The 27967-nt window shown below is 37.4% G+C and overlaps 1 protein-coding gene across 1 annotated transcript; it reads right to left on the minus strand.

Moving 5' to 3' along the window:
• Nucleotides 1-264: 264 nt before the first annotated feature.
• On the minus strand, nucleotides 265-26979 carry LOC134670248 (putative phospholipase B-like lamina ancestor). Its single transcript, XM_063527976.1, has 11 exons — nucleotides 26819-26979; nucleotides 17986-18094; nucleotides 8569-8964; nucleotides 8078-8227; nucleotides 7207-7453; nucleotides 6417-6697; nucleotides 5752-5986; nucleotides 5028-5227; nucleotides 4473-4632; nucleotides 1696-2008; nucleotides 265-1302 (listed from the first exon to the last, which is right to left on the minus strand). Exons 3-11 carry the CDS (start codon nucleotides 8685-8687, stop codon nucleotides 971-973), a joined length of 2037 nt encoding a protein of 678 aa, XP_063384046.1. The 5' UTR covers nucleotides 8688-8964; nucleotides 17986-18094; nucleotides 26819-26979; the 3' UTR covers nucleotides 265-970.
• Nucleotides 26980-27967: the final 988 nt, after the last annotated feature.

Below are 27967 nucleotides of genomic sequence, written 5' to 3' on the forward strand. Positions count from 1 at the left end.
ACCTCCATTTTGTCGGTAGGTAATATCGGCAAGCGTTAGCGTCCGCACCACCTGATTTGATCAGACATTTTAATCAGATTGGCGATAAATTATTCCCGTCTGAACTGTCCTTTATGTTATTTTAGCCATATTTTAGTATGTAGATCTGCATCATAAATTTCTATGCATGCGGATCAACAAGGATATTAGTGGACTATCAATCGCGTGTGCCACTGTGGGTCACTCCAGAAGGGAAATGAGGGTTACGAAAAATAATAAACAAACTATTCTTGATAGGTATATATTCGAGAGCAAAATCGATTCTCTGAATTTTTTAGGTCACTTCATTTTTATTAAAAAAAGAACAATCATTGTAGGTAAAATTATTTCTTAAGTACGAAGATATAAAGTAAAATATACTTTTTTAACTACATCATAATCTTGGAGTTCTTTTTATGAGAAATGTGGGCTCTTTTATTTGTGACTCCTTCGGTACCCAGTCGGGTAGGTGACAATACTTCGTCTTGGGAATAAAACATAGGTCCTACTGACGACGTAAACATAACAATTCTCTTAAATCAAAAGGTACGACACGTTCTAACAAACACGAACATAAATTGAATAAATAATTCTATAAGTACTTAAAACATTGAATTAACAGTTAAAAAAGGAATTATAAAGGTGATTTCATCGGCGATTATGTAAAATCGGACGGATGTTATACGACCATTGAATACAATGGGTAAAACAATAAAAAATATCAATTTTATTACTTACACAATTTTATCCTACATTAGTGATATAACGTCTATTTTATGAGCACATTTAATCATATCGGAAAAAGAAGCAGTTTCTTAGTCCTATCGGAATAACAAGAAGCATTTTATTTTTAGACATCTCTGGAACTTGTTTATAAGCTGGGATAATGTTCTATAGACGTTACACCACTATTCTAAATTTAATTATTATGATTTAAAGGACGCTAAGAGATTCACCACGACCAAACTGGTGTGAAGGAGCCAAAGTTCCAAGTATCAGGTAAGCCTTCGTGGGTCTTATTCTGGAATTCACTCTCAGACCATTGGAAAGGTTTGATGACATCCCTGTTAAGAAGTTCTAGAGTTTCCTGAGCTTCTTCTTCTAGCTGTTTCTTCACGAGGTCTCTGATCTCAGGGCCGTTGATGGTGGGCTCATCGTCGAACTGGTCGGTATAAATGGTGGCCACGGTGCCTTTGTTGAGGGGGATGGTTGTGTTGGTTGTTGAGTTTGAGTACGGCGGGCTGGATATGGCGACGAATTGCAATGAGCGATGGTTTGCTTGTCCTTAAAAAATATTGAACTGTTAGTTACCTACTAGTTAAAAATGTGAAGAATTGCAGATTCGAGACTTAATTATTGGAGTTATATTTGAGCTGAAATTTTGGAAACCTAACTTGATAATTGATAACGGAGACCAAACAAGGACATATGAAGTTTGTGATTAAAGAATGCAACCTCATTGAGTTTGGGCTCGTTATCATCGTCTTATGCAGTATGGTAGGTAAATCTATCTTAAGAAAAGTTAGTAGTACCACTTTATATAATTATATTGTATGTAAATAAATGAGTTTCCAGTGGTGAAACTTTTCCTATTTTTTTTCTGGCTACCACTTTAAACAGTTCAGGCACATCTAGAGTTTTGTGTTATTCATGTATTTTAAGAACGAACGCACTTACCTACAACCACTTTAGTGTCAATAACTCCATAAGCCTCCCTATAGTGCGCGATGTCACCACGCACCCCCAGAACTGACCAGTAACCATTGTCTTGTAAGATACAGGGGACATTTCCAGTACACTCCACGGTCTCATTGCTCGCTCTGTTCATGGCTGTGACGTTGTTTTGTCTCATCAGGGCTATGATGCTGTCTAGAGACGTGGCGTTCTTGTACCCTCTCTTGAACAATACGGCTCGGGGTGATTGGAACTCCGAGAATATATCACCGTATTCTTCTTTCATTCGTTTTACGTGCGTATGTTCGGAAATATCCTGCAAAAAGGGTGAATATAAGATTAAATCTCCTATGAAGCCTGGAGTGACGCCAAGCGCGCACCACGATTTTAATTTTTGCGACACGATTTTAGAATCGCGCTGTAATTTATCGCAGAAAATTCAGTGCGCGCACTGCGATGAAAAAGTCGACGATTTGTTCATTCTCGACATGGATGTCGTACCAGTCGCTTGTCGTGAAACAATATGCAATCGCTGTATGACTGAGTATTTATACCACAAAGGTGATCTCCTTCTATTTCTATAATTAAACGGTCAACATCTAGCGTCTCATCTTGTAACTCCATTGGAGAAGCAGGTTCCGATATGTTGACGCTTGGAGAGCGAAATGCCGACTGAGGTCCCGGCTGCGATTTTATTATCGCAGTGCGCGCGGGGCCATACAGCTTCGTATGCTGCAATTCACTTTGCGACAATCGCGTCGCGCGCTGTCGCGGAAAAATGTAACAAAGCACAATTTTAAAATCGCTGCGTTTTTTTTGTCGCATATGCGCGCACCGCCATATAAACCCACACGTTACATTTCTGCGACTAAATTATCGCGCGACAAAAAATCGTGGTGCGCGCTTGGCTTGAGAGAAGAGTGATAGAAGTTGCAATTTTAGCGTGGGAAGATAACGCAATGTTGACCTTGTGTTTTCTATTCCTGATTCAATATATATGTCGGCGGGCGATCGTAAGATAAAGATAAAGATTTTTTATTTGCAAGAATACTTATTCTAGAATACAAAGGTGATGTTTTGTTATGTGGTATGTACAGTATTCAGTCGCACACAACGACATGCAAATTTTACAAAAAATATTTATATATTTACTAATTACTATTAAATATTGTAACCGATTAAAATTAAAATATTAAATGTCATAATAATTAATTAGTTAATAATAAAAATAGTTTATATTAAATACTTTCATGCAAATTATATTCTAAATATTCCTTCACGCTATAGAAACAGTGCTCTAACAAAAAACTAGTTAATGTTTTCTTATATTCCATAGCGTTTAGTAGCTTTATACTGTTGGGCAAGTTGTTGTAAAGAACTATGCACATATTGTAAGCATTCTTCTTATATATATCTAAGTTGCATCGAGGTTGGTGTAGAAGATTCTGATATTGATTTCTCTGGCTTGAGAAGAATTCAGATCTCATTTTAAACAAATCGGGACGGTTTTTAACAAGTAAACATGCTTTTTTAATATACATACATGCTAAAGGTAATATTTTTAATTTCTGAAATAGTGGTCGGCAGCTATCAATTACCCAGGCTCTCAATATTGCACGGACACATTTTTTCTGCAATATAAATGCTCTTTCGATATCTACCGAATTTCCCCATAGTAATAGCCCATAATTTAGCACTGACGATACCACACCGTGATAGGCTGTGACAGCTGCCTCAAAGTTAACAGTATTTCTTAATTTTCGTATTGCAAAGACGAACCGATCTAATCTACTACACACCGCATTTACATGTTCCTTCCAGTTTAGATGCTGGTCAATGAATAATCCTAAAAAATTAATATTTTCACATTTTGATATAGATAAATTATTGTAATTGATATTTAATTGAATTGGATTACTATTATATGAGTAGAATTGAATAAAAAATGTCTTTGCCAAATTGATATTTAAATTATTTGTACATGTCAATTGTTAATGTCAGCTAGTGCATTATTTACAATAGTCTCATATGTCTCAACTTTCTCACCCCTTATGAGTAAAGTTGTGTCATCTGCAAAAAGTATACATTTATGCGAGATAGCCCGAGGTAGATCATTGACGTATACCAAAAATAATAGGGGACCTAAGTTGCTCCCTTGAGGAACACCTAGTTGTACTTCACGAAAATCTGAACGATATTTGACTTTAACAAAACTCTTACCTACTTTTTCTATTCTAACTACTTCAGTACATTGTTTCCTTTGTGATAAGTAGCTTTTTATCCAATCAAGTGCAACTCCTCTAATCCCATAACATTCAAGTTTTGCAAGAAGTTTGCCATGTTCAACACAGTTAAACGCCTTACTTAAGTCTAAAAATATTGATAATACTGGTATTTTGCTATTCAGGCTTTCAGATACATATTTTACTAAATCAAAGCAAGCCAATTCAGTTGAGTGTCCTCTTCTAAAACCATACTGCTCAGGAGAGGTGCATAAAGATCAGGCATATCGTGAAATTCCTAGGCATATCGTGAAACGTGAAAATCTTTGACCCGTTCCCTGAGTCGACGGAGCTTTTATTTCTGGACAGCTTGCCCTTCGGGCATCTGAAGCAACCTAACGAACCTATCCTACCTATATATTGGAATAATGTTACTATCGTCAACACATTACACAAGAACATTACGATCTGCCTAATCTTACGATCGGCCGCCGACATATACATATAATATAGTATGTTCCCAATAAATAGTTAGGCTAATTGCAAGTGCTAACTTACCTCGAAGAACGGCAACCCGTATGTGGCCCAAAAGCCCTGCTCCAGCAAGGTTTCCGTAAGGTCAGCTGAGTGAGTGCGTCCTGGCACCTGTTCTACGAGACGCAGCAAACCCTTTTGGTGACCGGTGCTATTGCGAATTACACTTATGTGCCTTACGTCTCTGCAATAAAAAAGACGACATTTATTTATCTTCCCTTAATTCTTTGCTGATCAGTGATTTGTCATTTTCCTTGAATTTGAGATTTATAACAAGTACTATAAGAAAACGTAATGACACTAAGTAGCCGGGTAAGCAGATCTTAAAGATTTTTGTAAAGCCACAAACAAACAGCTTAATTAAGCTATGAGACTGACAGTTGTCTTACATATCTAGATAGCAATTATATTGAAGTCATCATCATCAAGTTACAGGTCGCACACAAATTCTGAGGAATTTCGGAAGAGTGAGCACCGCGCTTAACAGCGAGAGTGTGGTGACAATCGGGGCTCTCTCGTACTCTTCCTTGAATTTTATGCGAACTATATGCTCTACGCAGTCATATATAAGGAACTTACTGGTTTAAGCCGGTCATGGGAACAAACTCCTTCCTGTCTGCCTTTTTGCCGGAATCATCCAAATGGCCGAGTGCGGTGAAATCGACGACCAACCACTGCTTGCTCGCTGTGCCAGAATTGCTTACAGCCAGTATGTGCGCCCAAGCACTGGGGCTGGAAGCGAGGCGGTTAGCGGTTGCAACGCGCGGCGCCGTGGGAATCTGAAAAGATAAAATACTCCTTTAAGGCTATGTTCAAAGATCACAAGGAAAATCGAACTTCCTCTCAGTGCTCGGTGCGATGAACTTTTGATGATGAATGCAAAAGTTCAACCGCATCCCCAAAGAAAGGGTTTTCTCAGTCTCAAGCATAAACTGAGGGCATCGATAATAAGAGTTTTTCGTGTTCATCATCATCATCATCTCAGCCATAAGACGTCCACTGCTGAACATAGGCCTCCCCCTTGGACCTCCATACGTGCCGGTTGGAAGCGACCCGCATCCAGCGTCTTCCGGCGACCTTAACAAGATCGTCTGTCCATCTTGTGGGTGGACGTCCTACGCTGCGCTTGCTAGTCCGTGGTCTCCACTCGAGCACTTTTCGACCCCATCGGCCATCTTCTCTGCGTGCAATGTGGCCTGCCCATTGCCACTTCAGCTTGCTAATCCGGTTGCGGTTTTTCGTGTTGCTAAGTAACAATTTTGCTAGATATGAGTATGGGTAAGTTGGGTTAGTTGTAACTTACTTGCACAGTGATATTGACATCCTTCCACAGATGATTGTTGTAGTTATTGAGCGAGGTGCCGGTGACGGCCATGCTATGTCCAGCGCCCTGCACCATGTAGAACTCGTCCTGGCTGGTGACAGAGCCTGGGTAACCGGAGAACTCCACGGTCGTACCAGACACTAGCGTTGAGCTCTTTGATGTTAGGTGGTAGTTGAGCTTGTAGCGCTTCAGTATTCTGGTCATTGACGAATAGCTGCAATAGAATTGAGAGTATAAAAAATCCAATTATAAGACTCTTTTTTCTGATAATTTTAGTACTTTTTACTACTTGTTCGCGGGATTCGGAGACAAGTATTGGTAGGTATAGGTGAGTAGTGTCGTGGAATTAAAGGGAGCCCATGCATATATCCTACGACTCCTCTCTTTCTGCACAGACACTAACTACTTTCTAGTTTAGACTATGATTTTTGACCATTTGTTGACTGCATCTATGACTGTTATGTTTGTGTCCATGAGTTTAAAGACCTTTTGTATTAACTGCGTAGAAATGTAGAAATATCGGGAGCTCGAAAACAATACAAAAAGAAATCACGGTTCATATCCCGTTCGATATAAGTCTAGTGAAACTAACCGTGAATCATTCAAAACGGTTATAGTTTAAAATATAATCGAAATATGCATACCTCCCAGCAGCGTTATGAGCGACGTAAAGCTTAGTAGCTGCGGTTCCATCTTCAGATGTTTCGTTAACGATCCTCAAAAAGGCACTGGATAAGCCTGACACCGCGTCCAGGGCTGGGTCGCGCAGCGTCAAGTTCATCTTACGCTGGAACTCCACCGTCTCGGCCACGGCGTTCAACCAGTGCAGGTCTGATATGTCGTGGTCGTATTCCTTCATGCTGCGGTCTACGCCGTGCTTCCAGCCGGTGTATATGCCGCTGATTTGAGTGTAGTGTAACGAAACCTGGAATTTTTATGAATAAATTTCCGTCATTAGTGTTCCCAGGTATCTTTTGCAAACAAAATATATCTAAACTGTTATAATATGTGAAATGTTGAAAACAGAATATCACGTGTCGTAGTTTTTCAGGAGCGAAACTTTAATCCCGCGGCGGACAAATTAAGAAGCTTAGGGAATATTGGAACTTTGTTATAATGAACGGTGTTGTTCACTCATTTTGATTGGGTTGGGTTCATATAGAAAGTTACTTGACATTAAGTAACTAAAGTAACGAAACCCGTGTCACAATTTAATTTCAATATTTATTTCAGACTGCATAGGTCCATAAAATTGTTAGTATTACAATTATAGCAAGTTAGTATTTAAGGCAATAAATAATTACTCACGTATCCTAAGGAAGGACACAGACTGCTGCATATCTCATATCCAAAACGTTACCATATAGCTGGGATGCAGTCGGCCTTCGTCAACCCTAAGTAAATCCAGATATAATGAAAATATTTTTAACTCACTTGATGCCAAAATGGTTCAGCCGCTGCTCGCTCAGAAGATTTGGTCTTCCAGATGTTGACGGACCGGTCCAGGGCGTCCCTGAGCTTGTCGCATTGCTTCTCCTGGTCTTGGCACCTGGCGCGGATGGTGTTCTCCAGGTGAGTGTGGATCAGGTACCAGGTGAGAGCGCCCTCGACTATGCCTGCTGCGTACGCTTGGATCTCGTCTGGGTACGAACTGTCGGTTTCTACTTCCAATAGCGACCAACTGGAAATGCAAAGTAAGAGTTAGCTGGTAGGTACTACGATAGGGAGCATTTAGAACAAGATATTGATCTTGCAATATTGATTACAAAACCCTCTTGCCCCTTCTCTCTACCCCAAGTCCTTGTAAATGGCAGTTGCCATTGCTTGCTCAGACAATGGTCTTATAAAAACATGGAGACGCCAGACCTACTTCCTCAACTAAATTTATATAGTCAAATAGAAATACGAACCTAAAAAGAATTTAAAGTAAGTTGGTTTTACGGTTTACGCTGGTAAACCGTATACATACGGGTAGGTACCAACTTACATATTTGTTTATAGTTTACCTAACTGTTTGCATTTTTATGGGTAACGGATGTTATTTTAAAACATCTGACCGATCAAACCAATGTTTGGTACGTGCCTTCGTATTTAATTTTACTTGCATGTATGTACTTAAAAAATAATATCAATTATGTCTTTATATAATTTTCTTACACAAACAAAGCAATGAGTCGATGTGGAATAAACCGTCACCATTGTAAACAAAGTGACGTGCCACTTACACACATGTGTTTACATATACAGTTTATCAATAAGTTTTAATCAGTGATAGTTAGCGTTGCATGTCTTATGGTGTACTAACCCAGTTGTGTCAATGTCCATTCGGAAGTGTGCTCGGGCGACTCCCTTGGGTATGTCAGATAGGTCGTTGCTCTGACCCCAATACTCGATGCGATATCCAGTCTTGTTCGAGTAGAATACTGTGGCTGCATAATTTCCGTCCTCTTGAATTCTTTAATGAAAATATTAATAAATCGTCAGTGTATTGTCGTGTGATATTGACAAGACAAAAAGCCTTCGGCCTTCAAACATCCAGCCTTTACCACTTATTTCAGTTTATAACAGACAAAGATTTCAATTACGTGTGAGTATATTCTTCATTATGGCGGAAAAGCCATAACTTACAAGTATTACATGTTGTTATTGCATCAGAATACCACAAAACCCAGAAACTTGAAACCATGCCAATAACGTAGTTAAATCTTTAAACACTCCGGCCTCCGTCATCGCCATAAATTTGATAAGAATTCAAAGTGCCTAGTCTTATTGTAAACATAATTTTGGTACACTTACCTATCAAACTGTCCAACAAAGAGCGCCACTATTGCAAGAACTCCAATTATTCCCAGTATATATGAGCTGATCTTCGTTCGGAGCCAAGACGCTCCAACTACTTTCAGGATCTTGGTCATTTTGCCTTTTTAATTTGTATTACTTAACAAAAAATAAAATATAGAAAACTATAAAATATAGAAGATGTTCAGGAATTTAATAACAATGAAGTGACAGCGCGTGTATGTGATTAGCTCCAATGGGGGAGAGCGCATCGGACGTCCGATGACCAATCCCGGTGTTCACGGGTTCTCTGGCGATGCTCCGACGGGTCTGCTCGGAGACATTGGAATCCGCTTTTCTGTGCGAAATTTTTGGTGATCAACACCAGGTTCTTTCAGTAAGTGACTTTTTACCCTGAAACAAAAGAAGCTTTCTGGTATTTTTCGTTGTCTGCTTCAATATTATAGGAAGATACGGTTTAAAAATTTCTTTACAATTTAGCTGTCTTTTATTTTTCGAATTTATATGTAAGTAGGTATATCAAACTTAGGTATTAAATAAATTAACCGGCTTGCAAGACTTCGGATCCCATAAGTGTTCCATGAACAAAGTTTTATACGGAACACTAAAAATGAATAAAAATATGACGTCGTTTGAAGTAGAGTGTACGAGTATAATGTTAATGTCAAAGTACTGAAAGCCTCTGCAAAAAATTAATAAAACATGAGACTTAGGTATTAAAGTACCTAGGTACCTACCTAAAGACACGATTTATGGTAAGCCTAAGTATAGGTGGCAATACTGGCAATTCACTTTTCACCTCTAATACCAGGAATAAAGATTGAAAGCAGTGTCAAGCATCTAAACACTATCCATATCCGGGTGACATAAAATGTCTTGAACACTTCACATTTGTTACTTGCACTCTTGTTTGTACAGTGTATAAATAGCTAAAGGATATTGACTTTGAACTTGTGCAAATTAGCAAAGAAACATTTAATAGCACTGCACTGATATAAAAACATAGGTTCGTCCCACTCGTCTTCATCAACCACACTGAGAACGCCAAGCAGACGCGCTTATCACGAATATCACAATATCAATAAGAGATAGGTAGAGTAATGTTTAGGATCTCGTGTTATCTATTTGTAAGTAGCTAATTACAGGAATCAAGTAATAAACAGGTGTGCATTTATTTCTTTGACGTTAATTGTTATGAGTTTCTGGGCTGTCATCGTATCCACACATTAAGTATATAGTCTCTTATCTTATCTCTGATGTAAAGATTTAGAGATTTCTTTATTATCTGGAGTATTTAATCCTACAATAGGTAGGGGAGGTAGGGCATCATTGGGCAGTCGGAAGGCTCGGGCACCTCCTTGTAAATCAGGACGAATTGCACCCCCTACCTCTACCTACTATTACTAAGTCCTAAGTAGTTCTTCGGATACCCGAGTTAAGAAAATATGTAACTGGAATTAAATCAGGCTAGGTCGTAATTTAATAAAAAAACCCGTGTACGACAGGTTTGAGCTAAACTTGTTTCTATTAATCTATTAACCCTATTAGGTTACCGAAAACTCGATTCGAGAAATATTTAGAGTGTGCAACATATAGGCAAAGACACTAAGTGTCAACGATAAACAGTAGGTATATTGTTCGTATTTGTTTACGAGATTTTATGAACCATAGATGGTAGGAATCTAATTACTAAAACAATTTGATTTAATACAAAGGAATAAATAGTTTGTGTGTCTACTAAGTTGAGAACCTACCTATCTGTCTAAAATATCAATTTCTTTACATACCTGAACAATCCTATGAAGTTAGAGCCTTCAAACGAATTTAATTCAATTACTTATAGGATAGGTACCTACATAATCTAAATACGAGTAAGTACGAACATAATTCTAAAGTCCCAAAACTAGGTCTCAATTTTATTATTAAAACACTTTTAACTAGTGTCTTAACTGGTTAACGAACACAATATGACTAAGTGCTACAAAATTCGCCTATTTTCAGAAAATAATGAAACATTTCTCACACGCGTCGAGAAGGCTAGTTGAATGAAAAGTAGGTGCGTACGCGCAGAACACAAGAGAGAAAAGCGAAGTGCGACTAACAACTACACGGCAAAGGGCATTCTTATATGTATTATCAATATAGTTTTGGACGTAGGCCAAAAATGGTTACGTACCTACCATAACAGAGGGTTGAAATATTTATTTTGAAATATGTACTTACCTATTTAAGTGGGGATTAGTAAAATGTATTGACCAGTTATAATCCTTGGCAAAAAAAACGTAAACATCACGTTGAAAGCGACAAGAAAATTTAATTATTCGTATTCTCGTACTTAACCTTTGCTTCATTCACTAAGTCCAAAGATTTAAGTTTAAAAATACATTAAGTACCTATCTAAACAGCTGCATCTATTTCTACAGACACCTCACAAATCAGGCATTACATTTTTTATTGCACTCATATAATAAATCCTTGGTCTATGAAGTCCTAAACTGACAAAGATATTAGAAAAACGTGCTCGGCAAATTATTCGTTGATTTGCTACAGCGCCTACTGTGATTCTGAGTCCGTTGTGTGCTGAGCACTGTGCAACAATGCACCGAATGAACCTGAAATCATAAACCTAGTAGGTAGCTTTACACGTGGCTGCCGTAGACAATCGCCTAATAATAACCATTCTAAAGTGGATATCTAGCGGCCAATTTATAGCTTGACTATAGGATTGCTGCTTGCCGTTTGCGGTTGCCATGTCAGTGCATTACCATGAATTTATTATAGAAGTATATAAGGAAACATACAAACTATTAGAATGAATTATCTCAGATGATTATTCAGGCTCGGGCCCTAATCTCTTAAACAAATTAACAGATTTGGGCCCGCATCAAAAAATCATCTGAGATAATTCAGACTATATTCAAGCTGATTTTACAAACAGCAACACTCCTAACTGTACATCGATGGACCTTATTACAAAAGGCATAAGGTCCACCGATGTACCTAAAGTTAACAGTGCGGGCGATGGTACCAATAAAAACGTAGCTACTAGCAAAGTAGTTTATTTACAAAATAAGTTAGTAGAAGTCAAGTTGTATGATAACTTATAATAGGACGTGATTTTCAACGCTTCAACGATGTTATTAACAATAACATGTTTACCTATTCTATGCCTTCTAAACACGTGCGTCGATGTATTAGAAAACGTGAAGTTTACTTAGTAAAATCACGAGTTTACACTTATTGTATTCGCAGAATTCGCAGAAAAATCCTTAGAGATCAAATGTACTTAAATATATTTTATTATATTTTGAAGATAAAGAAACTAATGCTAACAGAAACAGTGACGTTGTTATGTTATGTAATAAAGAAAAGTTGGCAGCAGGAAACATGTATGGCGTGTGCTCACTATTTGTGGTGAGAGCTGATGCTTGTTCGTCACTAGTCTTATAGTAAGGTAGTAGGTAGCGTAATAGTTACCAGCTGACGTATATTAAGGACATGGAATTATTGCGTGCCAAAATTCTCACAGATCACTTGAAATGGTAATCTAGAAAAAAAAATCTATCAACATTTCTTATTTATAGTTCAAAGTGAACACTGAAATAACCTTTCAGTGAACAAAAATACAAAGAGCATTTTGCCAAATTTTTGGCTGCCTCGCCTTGGGTATTAAGTCAATGTCTTGCCTTGATCTATCAACTTGCATCCCACTCAACGATGCAAAAACGCTTGCAATTTTGTTTATACATTTTTCTTCGCGGACGAATGGTATTTAAAGAGCTAAGTTTGTTGTACATACTACCCCAGGATTACCAATGGGCCTTATACAGGGTGGAAAAGTCGAGTGCCACATGGATGGCAACTACTTTAAATATTGTAAATAGCACATTTTGTGTAAAGGAGACTTTACACAAAATGTGCTATGTTTTTAAAAACAATAAATTCTGCATTTAAGGATTTATGAAAAATCGCTTGCCTCAGTCGGGACTCGAACCGGTCAAATGTGACAAAAAATAACGTGCCGTATTTTATGATGCAGATTGAAAGGTTTACTGATTACGTTCATTTTTCTCTAAATAATAAATACAATTAGAATAACGGAAGGCCATGAAAACTAACAATTACCTTTTAAATTTGATTTTTTGCCACATTTGACCGGTTCGAGTCAAATGTGAAAAAAAATTCCACCCTGTATAGTCCGCGGGCAAAAGGGTGAGTACGGCTTGTCTAGGTATCGGACTATCTACTAAGTACTTTAAGATTAATATAGTCGTTTAAAAATCCGAGGTGAGGGACCGGACCTAGTACTGGCGCCATAGCAACTAGGACCTGACACCCGTTTCATATTTCCTATTACCTCATTAGGCTATATCGTCTTACACGTTATACATTACTCCATTACATAAACAAAAGAGAATTACTTCTTTAATTAACGAACAGTGTACTAAGTTCAAATATCGAAACCTATTCGCACTTACCTGAGATCCGTGGGAGGAGCGCACGTAATGAGACGCTCATTGTCAAGGAAAAGCTCAAGTGCAGAAAAATCTTACTTCACAACAGCAATAAAATTGCAAGTGCGGCAAAAAACGTTCTCTCGGTTAAGATCGAACAGAAATAAGACTGGGCGTTAGTCGAGTTAGATGTTCCGAATCAAAACACTACTGACTGACGTAGATATTAAAGAAACACTATTTATTTTTTAACTTTTCCAGTAAACATTATATACAAAATTGTAAATGGACGTCCGCTCGGACCGTAAATATATCTGAAGTAAATCAATAATGTTCAGAGTTGAAATACGCATTTAGTTTTATGATGATGGTTGAGGCGCGAGTATACGTATTTTTGCGGAACATGCATCATCTGCGGGCGTACAATCGCCATCAGATATATTGGAGCGGCCAAGGTGCGCACAAATATCTGAAAACGCCTCTATTGTCCAGGCGTTTGAGTGTGTGTTCAGATATTTTTGAACACCCAGGCCGTTCCGATATATCTGATGGCAACTGGACATCATGGAGAACCCGTAGTGTAGTTAAAGTAGTTGAAGGTTAAACTTACAAATGTAGATTTCCAGTGAACGCATTAGAGCAGCATTTGGATGGCTGTTACGAGAGTGGGCTGATGGTTTCTCAAATCTAATGAGTAACTCACTAGTCGGCGTCAATATGATCCGTGACGCACGCATATGCATCACTTAAAAATTGCTTAGGTGATAACAATTATAAAAGCTAGGTAATGCCGCAAGTATTTTTGGAACATTTGGTCCGGGGGATAATTAGTGTGGGGTAGAATAGAAGTAGGGTTTGTTAAGTCATTTAGTTTTAGGTACTTATTCTTAAGTTTCTTTCTGCTTTCCGATTTAATCTATGTTTTAGTCATAACCGCTTGACCGTCCGACGATAGCATAGTATCCGAAACCATTTCTATCCAAAGGGGTGGAAGAAGGATTTGATGTCAGAGCCATCTAACTGAATATTTCGGCATTATTTACTAATTCTCTTGATGCGACAACGTAGCCTAACTAAATAGTTAGCTCTAAAAAAAATTAGATGGCAGTGTAGTTATAATTATTGTAGAAAGTTGTGAATGCGCTGCGCGGGGCGTGCGTCGCTAAAAAATCCCGGACGGTTGACAGGAAAACAGTCTCGCGGGCCGGACGGTTCAGTGGTTATGTAAAATAAAAATATCTTACTAAAAATTCAGATTGCTAATTTAACATTTTTTAATCGTGTCACAGGAATCTAATGTCACCTGTCCACCAAATCATTTTGCTTGCGTAATTTTTATAACACACCTATGACGTAAATTCATATTTTGCTGGTAAGAAAAAACAAAAGTAGCCCAACTATTAGTGTAAAAGTAAATATAATTAATTAAATTATCACATTCTCGATTCAACACAATGTATAAAATCAGTATAAAGATGCATGTTTATTTAATTCAACCGTTGTAAATCTACTCATACCTATATTTAAAAAAGTACCAATCCGAACGGTAAAACTTGACCTAACATAAAGCGAAAAAAACTAAAATAACTTTCGATTATAGGGAGTTTCGGAATACCTTTGTAAGGAACTGAGATATTCTTTGTGCGTTTTACTTCTTTATGTTTAATACAGCAGGTAGCCACATACCGACATTCCTGGCCGTGTATTCCCAGCGACTGTTCTTTTTTGGTTTTGCGAGTTTAGAAAAGAACCAGTTTAACTTAATATTTAGGTCTCCCCAGATATATAGACGCGCATTCGGCAAAAGCCGATAGCTTTATGTCCTCGCAATAAGAACGAAAAGGCGCCGGCCGATATGCGACCCGAGCCGAACGACGACTTTTTCGCTCTTATTGCGCAGACATAAAGCTTTTCCTATCGGATTTTGCCGATTCCGATTTTGACGCGGACCGACCCTAAAGTGACATTCCATTTCCAACTGCAGCTGCAATACTGTTCATTTTCTATGGAAATTGACAATGACAGCGACGCGTTTCCATAGTAATATGAACAGTATTGCAGCTGCAGTTGGAAATGGAATGTCACTCTAATTGTCTGAACCCTTGACTTCCCTAGTGAGCGATTGGAACGACGATTGGAGCGGACACTAACCCATCTATCTAATTCACATTAAACTTGTCTGGACTGTGAGTTATTCGCATTATACTTAACCTTGTGATTTTTACGATAACCTTAAGATGCAGTGCCTTCTGTGAGCAGTTTTTTGAAAAATTGTAGCGTTATCGTAGATACGGTTGTAAAAAATTACTAGTAATTTTATGGCCTTTCTCTAGTAACTTCATCAATTTAAAAACTTTTGCACAATAGAAAAAGAACACAAGCATGAATCTAAAATGCACCATTAAAAATTGCTCAATGATTCTGAAAATGTGTAATTTTATTTGTAATCAAACACATCCATTACTTTTCTTTGATAAAAATTACTTAAAATAACATTGATATTGTATCTCGGGCACGCACGGCCATCCACTCGGTGCTCAGCGCTATTATCGGAGATCAGATTTAACATTGAAGGTATTGCAAATTTTAAAATTAAAATTTACGTACTGATCTATATTTTGGTCGATCCAAAAATGCACGAGCGAAAGTGATAGAGATGACTACGAGTATTAAGGGTGATAGAGTGAATTTCCATCATATTTGCATTAACTCGCCTTTAGACCCCTAGCTTAAGGAACATTAGTCTCCGGTACAATTTTTTTAGGTACCTAGTTGATATGAAAGCAAAATATCCACATACCTACACATAAATTGCGTTCTACTTTATTAAGATCACGCGTCATCATGACGTAAATATAATAATTATCGTGCATTACAACTTGCCGAAGCGCAATTTTTTGGTTGAAAAACAATTAGGGTAATAGTATCTATATTATTTTTATTAGTAAAATGAAATACTTAAGTCTTAATTTTTTTTATAACAAAATGATACCTAAGTAATGTGAATCGTTCGTACATTTTTCTCGTACTTGTCCGCATTAATTGACGTGAACTAGACGCACGGGCGTACGGATGACTGACATCATTTTGATGTCACAATATAAGTTCGAATTGAATAGCCTCCATATTTCATTCCCCAAGACACACGGACCCCCACAGACCGGAGACCGGAAATTCCTGTATGACTCGTCTGGAATGCCATGCTTACAGAAAATAAGGCAAAAAGGACCTTACTATTTATTGCCATACGGGCCATCTCATAGAAATACTTAGGATGTCTAAATAATAATAATCCGGATTTAAATAATACTAGTTGATTTTATAAGGACAGGTGTTAACAAAGCAAGGTGTCTACAGACATTCAGATTCACTTGCATTATGAATATTATGATTATAATACGATGTAGGCAGGTATATTATTATCTCAAATCGTTTTATTATGTTTTTCCTAGTATTTTTGTATGAAATATTAACAACTGCTTCTAAAGGACTTCAGATCAGAAACAGGATCATTAAGAACCCAAATTAATCCCAGCAAATTCTTGTTCCCCATACGGGCCCAAAGAGCTAGTCGCATTCCTAAACGCGGTGCTAACACCTATTCTTGGGGTTGGTTGGGTAAATGCAAATTTGCAAAAATAAATGGAAGATAAAAAATGTGTCCTAGGTACCTATTTCATAGACAAACAATGCACATTCTGGCTGACTAGAGTTGACTAAAGGTTATCGAACCGGGTGCATGTGCAGTGAACGCACTCCGGGAGAGCCATGAGGGCCAACGGCCGACAGCGAAGGGTTCGCAACTTTCATTCTTAGTCGACTGAGCTTGCTGGTGACCTCTTTATGCCGAGCATGTCGACAACTTTAAAACGCTTGAGATCACGCAATTCTAATAACGGGTTTAGAGGTATTTCGCACTTAAGTGACAAAGTCTACAATTGAAGAAGTAAACAATGTTTTTACCTATTTGTTTATAGTATTCATAATTATTTCCAATGCTTTTTATATAGGTAACTTTTTGTTATCATCAAATGTTGGTAACATTTACAAAATGATTTATGTAATGTAAAATTATATATGTACATATGAATATGACAGATATGTAATTTTATTAAACGTAAAAATAAGATGTGTCACGCAAATAAAGGATATCAAATTGATTAAAATTGCATGTAAAACCCGTTTTTAGCATAAATCGGCGTTCAGGCTTTGACCATAGGTACAGAGCGGCAACCGCGAAAACCGAAATTCGGAAATTGCGGGGATCTTTCTCTTTTACTCCAATGAAGGCGTAATTAGAGAGACAGATAAAAATCCCCGCAATTTGCAAACTTCGATTTTCGCGGTTATAGCCCTGCAAGAGCTTAGCTTTGGTTTTGCCTTTGCATTTTGCTAATACAAATCTACATTTGTATTAGCAAAATGCAAAGGCAAAACCTTTCTGTAACCGAACTGACTAAATTTAAATTTATTCAAACGTATGACTAATTCAAATGATTAATGTCAATGTGTCGGTCACAGTTTTGCGACTACGAAACGTTCGATACTAATTGAGCACGATCTTGAAAACTTGTCAGAAAGAATCGGACACGATTTCCGTATCTTAAATATTTTCAGGGTTTCTGCGTTCTTTTTAGCGTTTCTTTGTGGCATGATGATCTCATGATTTTGACCTATTTGAAACTCCAATTTACACTTTATGTATAGAATCTACCTCCTCCTTATTTTAGCGTTTTTGGTATTTCATCCTGAAACAGACCCTTCGCCTATGTTATGACACTCAGTATGACAATAATTAAAATTATTCTGGACAAAACAATCTCTGGCTTTCAATAAGTTGAAATTTCTATTAGTTTTGATTTTCACGTTAGACCCTCTGGTCGGTCAGTACTTGTATGAGCTCAGTCAACAAATCCCCTCTTCTTTGAAAGTTGAAAAAGATGTAGGTAAGTATACTTACAGCGTCAGTGGCGTGACCACAGCACACAACGTCGGCGTTCTCAACCCATCGGGATAGTCCTGTGTTGGACGCTCGGAGACGGTCGAATCTGATCTAGACCGCTACGGATCTGCAACAAAACAATACTTATTAAAAAATAGTTGAAAACGAAACATTACGAAATTCATTGAACTATACGAGTACAAAACATAATTGTAAAGCCTTCTTGACTCAGACACAGAAGAAATAATAGAGTACTACAGCAGGTACAGAAAGGACACTCCCATACAAAGCCGAAGTTTGACAGCGGTTCAGGGTCGAATCATGCTATACCTTTCTAATATAAGTAGATATTCCTTTCGGCTATTTAGGGTTGTCAAAGTTCAAGTGATTATCTGTGGTCGTGCATGCAAAAGGAAGTCAAGTGGTGCCAACCCTAATAATATAAATTGCTCGGAGCAAAGCAATGCTGAGCCGAACGGAGCCGAGTTCGACCGAAGTCAGGAGCGTTTCCCACTGGCTAGTACAATTTCCGTTTTGTATATAGATCTATATTTTTGATTGTAGTTATATTCCATCTAGAACAAAGGTTAGTTCTAATACCTAAAATTAAACCTGGTAAGCCAAAGCCCTTCAAAGAAATATGCGATCAAGATTTACTTAGGTTCATTCGTTCGGGAGCTATTATAGCCCAAACACATTACCTATCCTTAACCTTGTATTTTTTCTTTAACACTTTCGCTGCCAAGAACCTGCTTAATTATTCATAGAAACTCGGAAGTTTGGCACTCTGACAATTGTACCCGTAATAACTCATTGTTACGTGTACCTACTATTTAAGTAGGACTACCTATTATGCGTTATATGTATTACTTTAAACAATAATCAACTTAAATACTAAGTAAGTATTTTAACAAAATTAAGCACTATAATATGATGCAATAGTGGATTTTTTTTTTATTGTTTAGAGGAGTTCCTTAAATGCACCTAATTTACTTGAACGCCCTGTTTAAATATCCGAGACTGCAACGGGCAATATTTGTTCTTGCCCGATGTGAAATTCGGTACACAGGTCATATTTATGTTTTGAATTTATGCAAAATCCATATTACTCACAATCAGACTTTCGATTGAGAATGTATGTACGTCACATAACAAAAACAAATGACTGTCACGAATCTTGGCATGATCCATTGATAATGAATGACTGACATTGTTGTGACGCATGATAATATTATGAATCTTAAGACTGAGTCGACCGTCTAGTGGCGCCTTCATTAAGGGAATAGTGTTTTCTAATAAACTAATTAATTTCTGTATCATTCCGAAACTTTTGGTTTTTGTCACATAGTTTTATTACGAATGGTGGTAAAATAGTGGGAAAGAGGGTAACCACGGTCAAGGATGGTATTCATACTTTTAAAAACCATTCTTGGTTTGATATTATATACTCGCAGACCTCGCAGTGCATCTCTATTGTAAAATAATATATTGATGCGAGCGAGATATATACTATTTTTATCTCTTTATTTAATTTGGGTCTCTATTTTAATTATTATTATGACCCCATATTGTCCCACTGTTGGGCAAAGGCCTCCCTCTTATTCAAATATCAATTTCAACATTTATTCAGCAAATAGGCCACAAGGGCACTTTTACACGTCAACAATGAATTTACATAAAAGCAAAAATAATAACAATACATCAACAATTTTATAAAATACAACAATTCAATTTAACGTATTATAATTACTAAACATTGGTGGTCTATTTAGCCACCAAAAACGGTGTTACACCATAAATCGTCTGACATAGACGAAAAGGCCTATGATGATGATGATGAATTACTAAGAGATGTATATGGTCTCCTAATGTCGAATTACATAAAAAATGCAGATACAAAAAAAATCTATAAATAATATTTAGAGGTGTAAATGTTTAGGTGTCAGAACAGGCCGCGTAGCCAAAGATGCCAATCGCTTACGCTTCGTAGCGATCGAAACGCAACTGTCACTGTCACACTAATATGGAAGAGTGATAGAGAGACATAATGCTTTTCGTTGTCGAAGCGATAGCGATTGTAACCTTGGCTAGGCCGGCAGAACAGAAGGTTCCCACCACGTGGTGGGAGACATACTACGGGTAATTAAATTTAAGATCATATTTTAAAGTGGGAATGCGACTCCGGGGCCACCTTGGTGCGCCCGCGCCGCTAATCACCATCTTATCTCGTCTCCGCATTGTTTGTTTATGCTAACAGGTGATCACCGTCATTATATAGGGTCGGGTGACTGACGCCCGCTATACTAGTATGGAGTTGCCAACTGGCGTACGTATGTATACATATAAGGCATCCAATATCAACGACGATTTTCTAATATACTTTTGGTTGCGCCAAGGAAGAGAGTCGGAAAAACCAGGGTAACATTATTATAAATAAATCCTTTTTCTGGATATTTTTTGCTAAGAGGTATATGAAGAAAGGAATACCTATAAGGGAACGTGACAAATGAAACGCTTTTACTGAACCTCCGCTTTGCGTCTGGCTTTGGTCTGGATTTTTCTAGACCTGAAGAAAATATACTTGGTTTTTATTGCACAACACTGAATAATAACGCTAAATATAAACGATTAGTATAGCTAAGTAACATTTTGTACACATTCGCGAATGACATTGGGTGATAATGCCGGCCTCTTTGGTAATATTGAGTCACCGAGCTCCAATGTCAACTGTTCTGATCTCAAGCTGTTTCATCTTGTTGGTTACCTTAGTACAGTGAAACCTGGTTAATTGGCACCTGGATAAATGCAAAACCTCAATAATTGCAACCAAAAGTCCGGTCCCGGTCCCTTGAGACCAAAAGGCCTCTATAATTGAAATTTTGGAACCTCTATAATTGCAATTTAGATTTTAGTGCTTTTCGTAATTTTGCCTCTATAATTGACCACATCGCAACTTAAGACCTCTATAATTGACACTGTGCTAAAAAAAACCGTTATTTGTGCTAAAAAAATCCGTTATTTTTGCTCTTGTTTTTACCTCTATTATTGAAACGAGTCTTGCGTATTACCTCTGTAATTGAAATAATGTAGTTGTAGACAACAGAAACAATATTTTAATAGCAATGATCATTTTATTTATATCTCCATCCAGAATTTAATTTATTTATTGGGTATATATCACAGCCTGTAGTTGGTGAAATAGTTTTGATCAATAAAAAACAAAGTATGCTTTTTACATTCTAATAAAACTTTCTTCTACAATTCAAGGGAATTTTTTAAACCCAAATGATAAGAAAATAAAGTGGTAATTAATGTAGTGTAAAAGTGCAAGTATAGACAGAAGTAATATATAGACCAGAAACCCAGAACGTAAGCGTGTAAATCTACATTGAATGGTTATTTGCACCTCCATAAAAGAAATTTGTCAGAACGCAACCTCTATTAATGAAAACCTCTATAATTGACACAACGTTTTTTTGAATCTCGTTAATTGACACGACCTGCTTAAATGAAAAACCTGGTTAATTGACAAAAACTGGCCGGTCCCTTGAGATTGCAATTATCCAGGTTCCACTGTATCTACATATTAAGTTTGAAAAAAAAAGTGTATTAATAATAGTTAATGCTAATATTGCAAGTATGTTCGTAGCTTACCAGTGAATATATGAAATAAATCATGTTTATTTTATATCACTATCCTTAAAGGATTTGTTGCTGCTTTTATTTTAACCTCGAAGTTATACTTAATAAGTAGGTACTTGGCTCTGCCTTCTTGTTTTGTAAAAAAAATCTTCTTCCTCGCGTTATCCCGGCATTGTGCCACGGCTCACATAGGAGCCTGAGGTCCGCTTGACAACTAATCCCATGATTTGACGTAGGCACTAGTTTTTACGAAAGCGACTGCCATCTGACCTTCCAACCCAGAGGGGAAACTAGGCCTTATTGGGATTAGTCCGGTTTCCTCACGATGTTTTCCTTCACCGAAAAGCGACTAGTAAATATCAAATGATATTTCGTACATAAGTTCCGAAAAACTCATTGGTACGAGCCGGGGTTTGAACCCGCGATCTCCGGATTGCAAGTCGCACGCTCTTACCGCTAGGCCACCAGCGCTTCTTTAGTAAAAAAATATTTGGTTTTATTCCTTTTTTTTATCTTACCAATATATTCTTATTTAATGGGTAATGCAATTGAATCTCAGCATAAGTAGGTAGTACTCGTAGTAAGTACCTACTTTAAATATTCCCCTCTTAAACTTCTCATATGTTGTAATAATGTAATAATTCCCGGACGTTCCTAACACATATTATTGATTTTTTACTGGTAATGCCTACCAACAATAAGTTCGCCTTTTCATGCGTTTTACTAGTGCAAAAAAATATTCATCATTGATTAAACTTTAATGTGATAATGGCGTGTGTCATGTGTCATCACATGTGTAGTGTCAATCGTGTAAATAGCTACCTTTTAAGATCCTAAGCACGCTGTCAGGTTAACTTACATGTACCTAGTTTCTACCCATAAATATATTCATAATATATTAAACAACATATACCTACGTTCGTACATAACATAATTATAAGCATTAATATCCGGATATCCTGATATGTCACGGGCGTCACGGCAACTTACCGTCATTCTGGGTCATTAACTTCAGACCAATAGTCTCCGTCACGGTTACCAAATAATTGTATGGAAAATTCTAATAAGAGACGATGGAAATAACCTGAAGATAAATGAACTATAAGATTATTACCTACTATGTTTACTTAGTCACAAGATACCACGAGATATAGGGATGTACATTTAGTAATTATATGCGTAATTAACTCTAATTGAGCAGGCATGTGGTTCATGGATGTTCTATTTATATTTTTACTATTCTCGGAAAGATTACCCTGTACTATTCAAATAAGTAGGTACCTATATATATAGGTAATTTCATGATAATTACCAAGAGAAAATACATTATTATAGTAGAGCCTACTTTATAGGCTTCGTCGGGAACCGTTATTTTAAGAAGGATCGATGTATGTAACAATTTCGTAGATTTCTAGTTGCTGTTAATTGATGTGTTGCTTCCATTTACGATATTAAGAAAGGCCGAATCTTTCTGCTTATACTTAAAGAAAACATTGTGGTTTTAGGTATTATTCAGAATAACATTTGGATTTGTTAGTTATTCTATGTCTTTCACTGGTTGACGCAATTTAGATAGAGTTGGAGCGAGACACAGCGATCGGACCTTTAGTTCCCACCTATGGTTTTCGCCTTAGCCGAAGCCAGTCGCGCAATGTCGTGGCCAGGCCCTTAGGAAAACGAGCGATAATTTTAATTGAGTTTTTCGACACCGCTCTGCCTACAGACGCTGCTGCTGCTGTACCTACAGGCGCTTAGCTGAAATTAGCCTTAAATATGCTGTGATTTTATGCCAGTATATTATGTCTATGGACATATGCACAATCAAAGATGATTATAGTATAAACGCGAACACGTTTACAGTGTAACAGGCGTTAATGTTTTAAACACAGAGACAACGGAAATACCAGTCACGTTCCAATCACTTCGATATTCTTGTACCTACTCTTAACTACAGGTAAACCATTAATCTATAAAGTAAAATTACATCCCAGTTAGTGGGTTGTCTGTCTGGCATCTGAGAAAAAGTTACGAGCGTCGCTACTAGGCGGGTTTCTACTTCCTATAGTTAGTTTTTTAGGGTTTCGTACCCAAAGGGTAAAACGGGACCCTATTACTAAGACTTCGCTGTCCGTCCGTCCGTCCGTCCGTCCGTCTGTCACCAGGCTGTATCTCACGAACCGTGATAGCTAGACAGTTGCAATTTTCACAGATGATGTATTTCTGTTGCCGCTATAACAACAAATACTAAAAATAGAATAAAATAAAGATTTAAATGGGGCTCCCATAGAACAAACGTGATTTTTGACCAAAGTTAAGCAACGTCGGGAGTGGTCAGTACTTGGATGGGTGACCGTTTTTTTTTGCTTTTTTTTGTTTTTTTTTTGCATTATGGTACGGAACCCTTCGTGCGCGAGGCCGACTCGCACTTGCCCGGTTTTTTTAGCATTAGAAAGAAGGTAAGCGATCTTAATGTGTCTTTTAATAGAAAAACACGTTTTAAAAATAAGTCACGTAAAGTAAAGTAAAGTAACGTAAAGTTACCTAATTGTAGTGCCTACACTACCTGGGTTTAACAAAGTAAGATGATAATGCTGTAGGTAACTATTAACGATTTTTTGCACGATAGTGAGTAGGTACTACGTATCTAACGTATCTTATCATTAATTCAACATCCTCAAAGCTACGCAAAATCGCTGAGGAATTTTTATCACGTAATTCATCAGGTTGCAGATAGCTGTCAGTCATTTTCGGTTTTACGCCAACATTACTATAATATTTTCACATTCGTTATAATTATCACGTTCGGTGAATGATTTATCACGGTCAAAATACGAGAGAGATAAGCCAATGCATATCAATGTGGTAGCCAATATATTTTATCAGGTATCTTAGGCCGGCTAGGGACTGAGCTATATGGATTAACCGTAGGTACTAAATATCTTAGTTTTACAAGACGTCAATGTTTTCGTTAGGGGAAAGTCCCCGCCATGTCTGTATGTATGTTCGCAATAAACTCAAAAACTACTGAAAGGATATCCATGCGGTTTTCACCTATGGAGTGATTCTTGAGGAAGTTTAGTTTATTCGTGGCCACCTAAGCCATGAGTTGGTTTGTATCACTTATTAACCTACTCCAATAAACATTAATTACCTTTAATGACTACATACTTCGTACTGTAGTATCTCTCACGGAAGTCGATGGAATGTAATTAATCTAAGAGATCGATATTATACTTAATTTACTACTAATTTTTAGGTAGGTATATTATAGATTGTGGAGTATTTAACATGTATACAAATGCGCTATGTCAGAAAATAATCCTTATTCGTGACCCTACTTTCGTCTACATCTTTTTGTGATCTAACCAATTATTTGTTATGCATATACCTTTTTGTTAAAGATAGCGGGTTATAATTGGTAAACTATTAAGTCTAACTAAAATACTTATTCTAATTGTTGAACGAAAATCATTCGCAACCAAAAGTAACACTATTGATATTCAATAAGCCGCTATTAGCAATAACAATAATATTTCTCATTGACAAGCGACAAGCCAAGCTACCTTTATCCTGAATACGCCATGCTGATTATGGGCATTTCATGATCAAACAATAGTTAACCTCAGTAACGGTTGTATCTGATAAGTGTAACTAATAGAAGGGGTTTTTTATAGGTTTCCTCTTAGAAATTTCAATTAGTGTTAATTATGCTAGAGGAAAAAGGTTCTTGACTTCTACTTAAGGTTTTCCTTGTTATTAATTACTTCAATCATGATTGATTGATATAACAATATAGTTTTGCACGACTCAACAAGCGACCAAGAAGATCAGAAGTATTTTTACTGGTTTTAAAAACATAAGCGGTCTTTAGGCCCCACAACACTATCACCACCTATCACTTGTATTCTGTAAATATTTAACTTTACAATTACAAGGTACTTAAGGACCTCATCGATGAATCTATGGCATATACTTAATTCCACTTCTGATTGTTTCTTGGATTGTATCATTTTACGTTTTTTTAGGTCTTACTTAACTCGTCTGTGTTAAAATGGCTATGACCCGGTTTTTTTTTTCTTTTTGCAATGTTTGTATAAACGATAACCCCGACGCATATACATACTATATATATAATAAATAATGCTTATTGTATCAACATTTTAACAAAGTCGTATGTACCTACCTACCTTCGTGTTTTACCCTCTTTACATTGGTATATCATCTAATTATATGTAGGTACCTATTACATGGTTTTGGTTTTCCTTACAGTTGTTTCCTTATTATTCTCCTAACATGTAGTAAAATGGTTTCTAACTAATCATTTTGACAGTATTCTTATTATATGTGTACGTATATTGTAATGCTTCACCTTGAAAGTCTTTTTGAAATTATTTATACACAAGCCGGAAGAGTTTTGCATAGTTATTTATTTCAAATTACTGCTGGCTAGACATAAAATATTTTTATTAGTTAAACAACGTAAGTTTTTTGGCAAGTGCTTGTATTTAAGACTCAAATGATTCATTAAAAATACTCTACCTCTAAATAGAGAGCAGACAGTTGGAAAGTAAATAAGAACCGTAATAAAAACGTATTTTAATAAATATGTTAGCTAAAATATTGACCGAATGTTTGCGTATAGAAATTGCATTGCTATAAAAGCCTTTCTCTTTCATTGTTTGATACACCCTGGCGCGCAAGTATGTAGAGACAAACTGCGGACACTCTTCTAGCTAATTGACCACTTAATGCCGATGGTATGGCAACTGGCCCCACGGCGTGGTCTAAATTTAACCACCACGTGCGTGTACCGAATGCGGGGACATTGTGCGGCCACAAACCGAATGGGGTCAAGTACCCTGTCTAGACGCCAATCGTTCACTGAATTCAATTCATACTTTTTGTAAGGAAACTATTAACTTAACTCAAGGCTGTACCACTGTAAGTATACGTACCTACTAACTAAAATACTAAGCGAATTGGTTTCTCTAGCATGAACAATTTAATATTTCTGGGACACAAAGCATCACGACTTTGCTTTGTAACAAGCCACCAAGGAGAAAGTTAACTTAAGGACGCTGTAAACAAATGAAATCTACATACAAGAAATCCACTTGACGACATAACACGATTCTCGGAAATTTTCTTATCAAGAAAAACCCGTGGAACGCGAGAAAATTGTGCAATGTGGAAATGTGGTCGGACTTACGTTTTCATCGGTTTTCCTCTCGAACTTCTGAAGGCTCTTAATTGATAGCAGCAAGGCGACTACATTTGAATAGACACTGTTATAGGGCTTTCGTGCGAACTACAATGAGCCCAGGAGAACACGACCGCTCGGTGTTACATCGAACTGACGTATGACGTGTGAGCGCGGGCGCCGGCGGCGGGGCGGCGCACGCGCCCGCCGCGGCCCCAGCACGACCACGACACGCGACATTCCCGTTGCATGCTGCTTAATCACAACAAGTGGTCGAACAGAGGGCCACCGTGCTGCATCTCTGTCGCATTTATAAATAATGTACGTAAGTGTGACAGGGGAGGCAACCGTCGAACGTGGTTCACGGTAGGCTCTCTGGTGTATAAGAGCGCTCCGCAAGTTGCTACGGATTTGGAGGTCAAGTTATACTGGATCTCTATAAACTTGACTCTACCAGGGGTGCGAAACTCCTGACTTCGGCCAAACTCGGCTCCGCTCAGAGTCAGTCGTCAAAAATCTTATCTGTGGTAGTGCACGCAAAAGGTAGTCAAGTGGTGCCAACGCCAACCCTAATAATTGCTCGGAGCAATGCTGAGCCGAACGGAGCCGAGTTCGACCGAAGTGAGGAGTGTCTCTCCACTGCCCCACGTATAGTTCGCTTTTTTTAGCATTAGAAATAAGGTAAGCAATCTTGATGTGTCTTTTAATTGAAAAACATTTTTACAAACATTTTAAAAATAAGTTGTGGCAAATATGTAACAATTATGAATCTAATACGATCCTTTATATGGGGCATTATCTATGAAAAGGGACCTTATTGTCGATGGCGCTTACGCCGCACAGCGTCGCGCGGCATTGTATTTATATCGGAGCATCGTTAATAATAGCGTAAGCGCCATCGACAATAAGGTCCCTTTTCATAGATAACGTCACATATTCTTCTGCTTTCATAAGTAATAGTTACTGATTTTTAAAAAGCGTTTTTCAATTCAAAGACATGTCAAGATCGCTTACCTTCTTTCAAGTTCTTTCTAATGCTAAAAAAACGAACTATAGAACTACAAAACTTTCAAGGTTTTAATAGCAGTAGGTGACGGCAGAACAGTAAAACTGCACGCGATGAACGTGCGGTTGACTGGAGGTAGTGGAGGTTGTGCG

Source organism: Cydia fagiglandana, chromosome 13, assembly GCF_963556715.1.
Source record: "Cydia fagiglandana chromosome 13, ilCydFagi1.1, whole genome shotgun sequence".
Lineage (NCBI taxonomy): Eukaryota > Metazoa > Arthropoda > Insecta > Lepidoptera > Tortricidae > Cydia > Cydia fagiglandana.

What these genes read in the sequence shown, in the direction of transcription:
- LOC134670248 (XM_063527976.1), bottom strand. Translation starts at nt 8,687, where the DNA reads ATGACCAAGATCCTGAAAGTAGTTGGAGCGTCTTGGCTCCGAACGAAG. An exon ending in CTGAACCATTTTGGCATCAA is followed by an intron (nt 6,698 to 7,206) that starts GTGAGTTAAAAA and finishes TAAAAATTCCAG; the next exon opens with GTTTCGTTACACTACACTCA. An exon ending in GCTCATAACGCTGCTGGGAG is followed by an intron (nt 5,987 to 6,416) that starts GTATGCATATTT and finishes ATTCTATTGCAG; the next exon opens with CTATTCGTCAATGACCAGAA.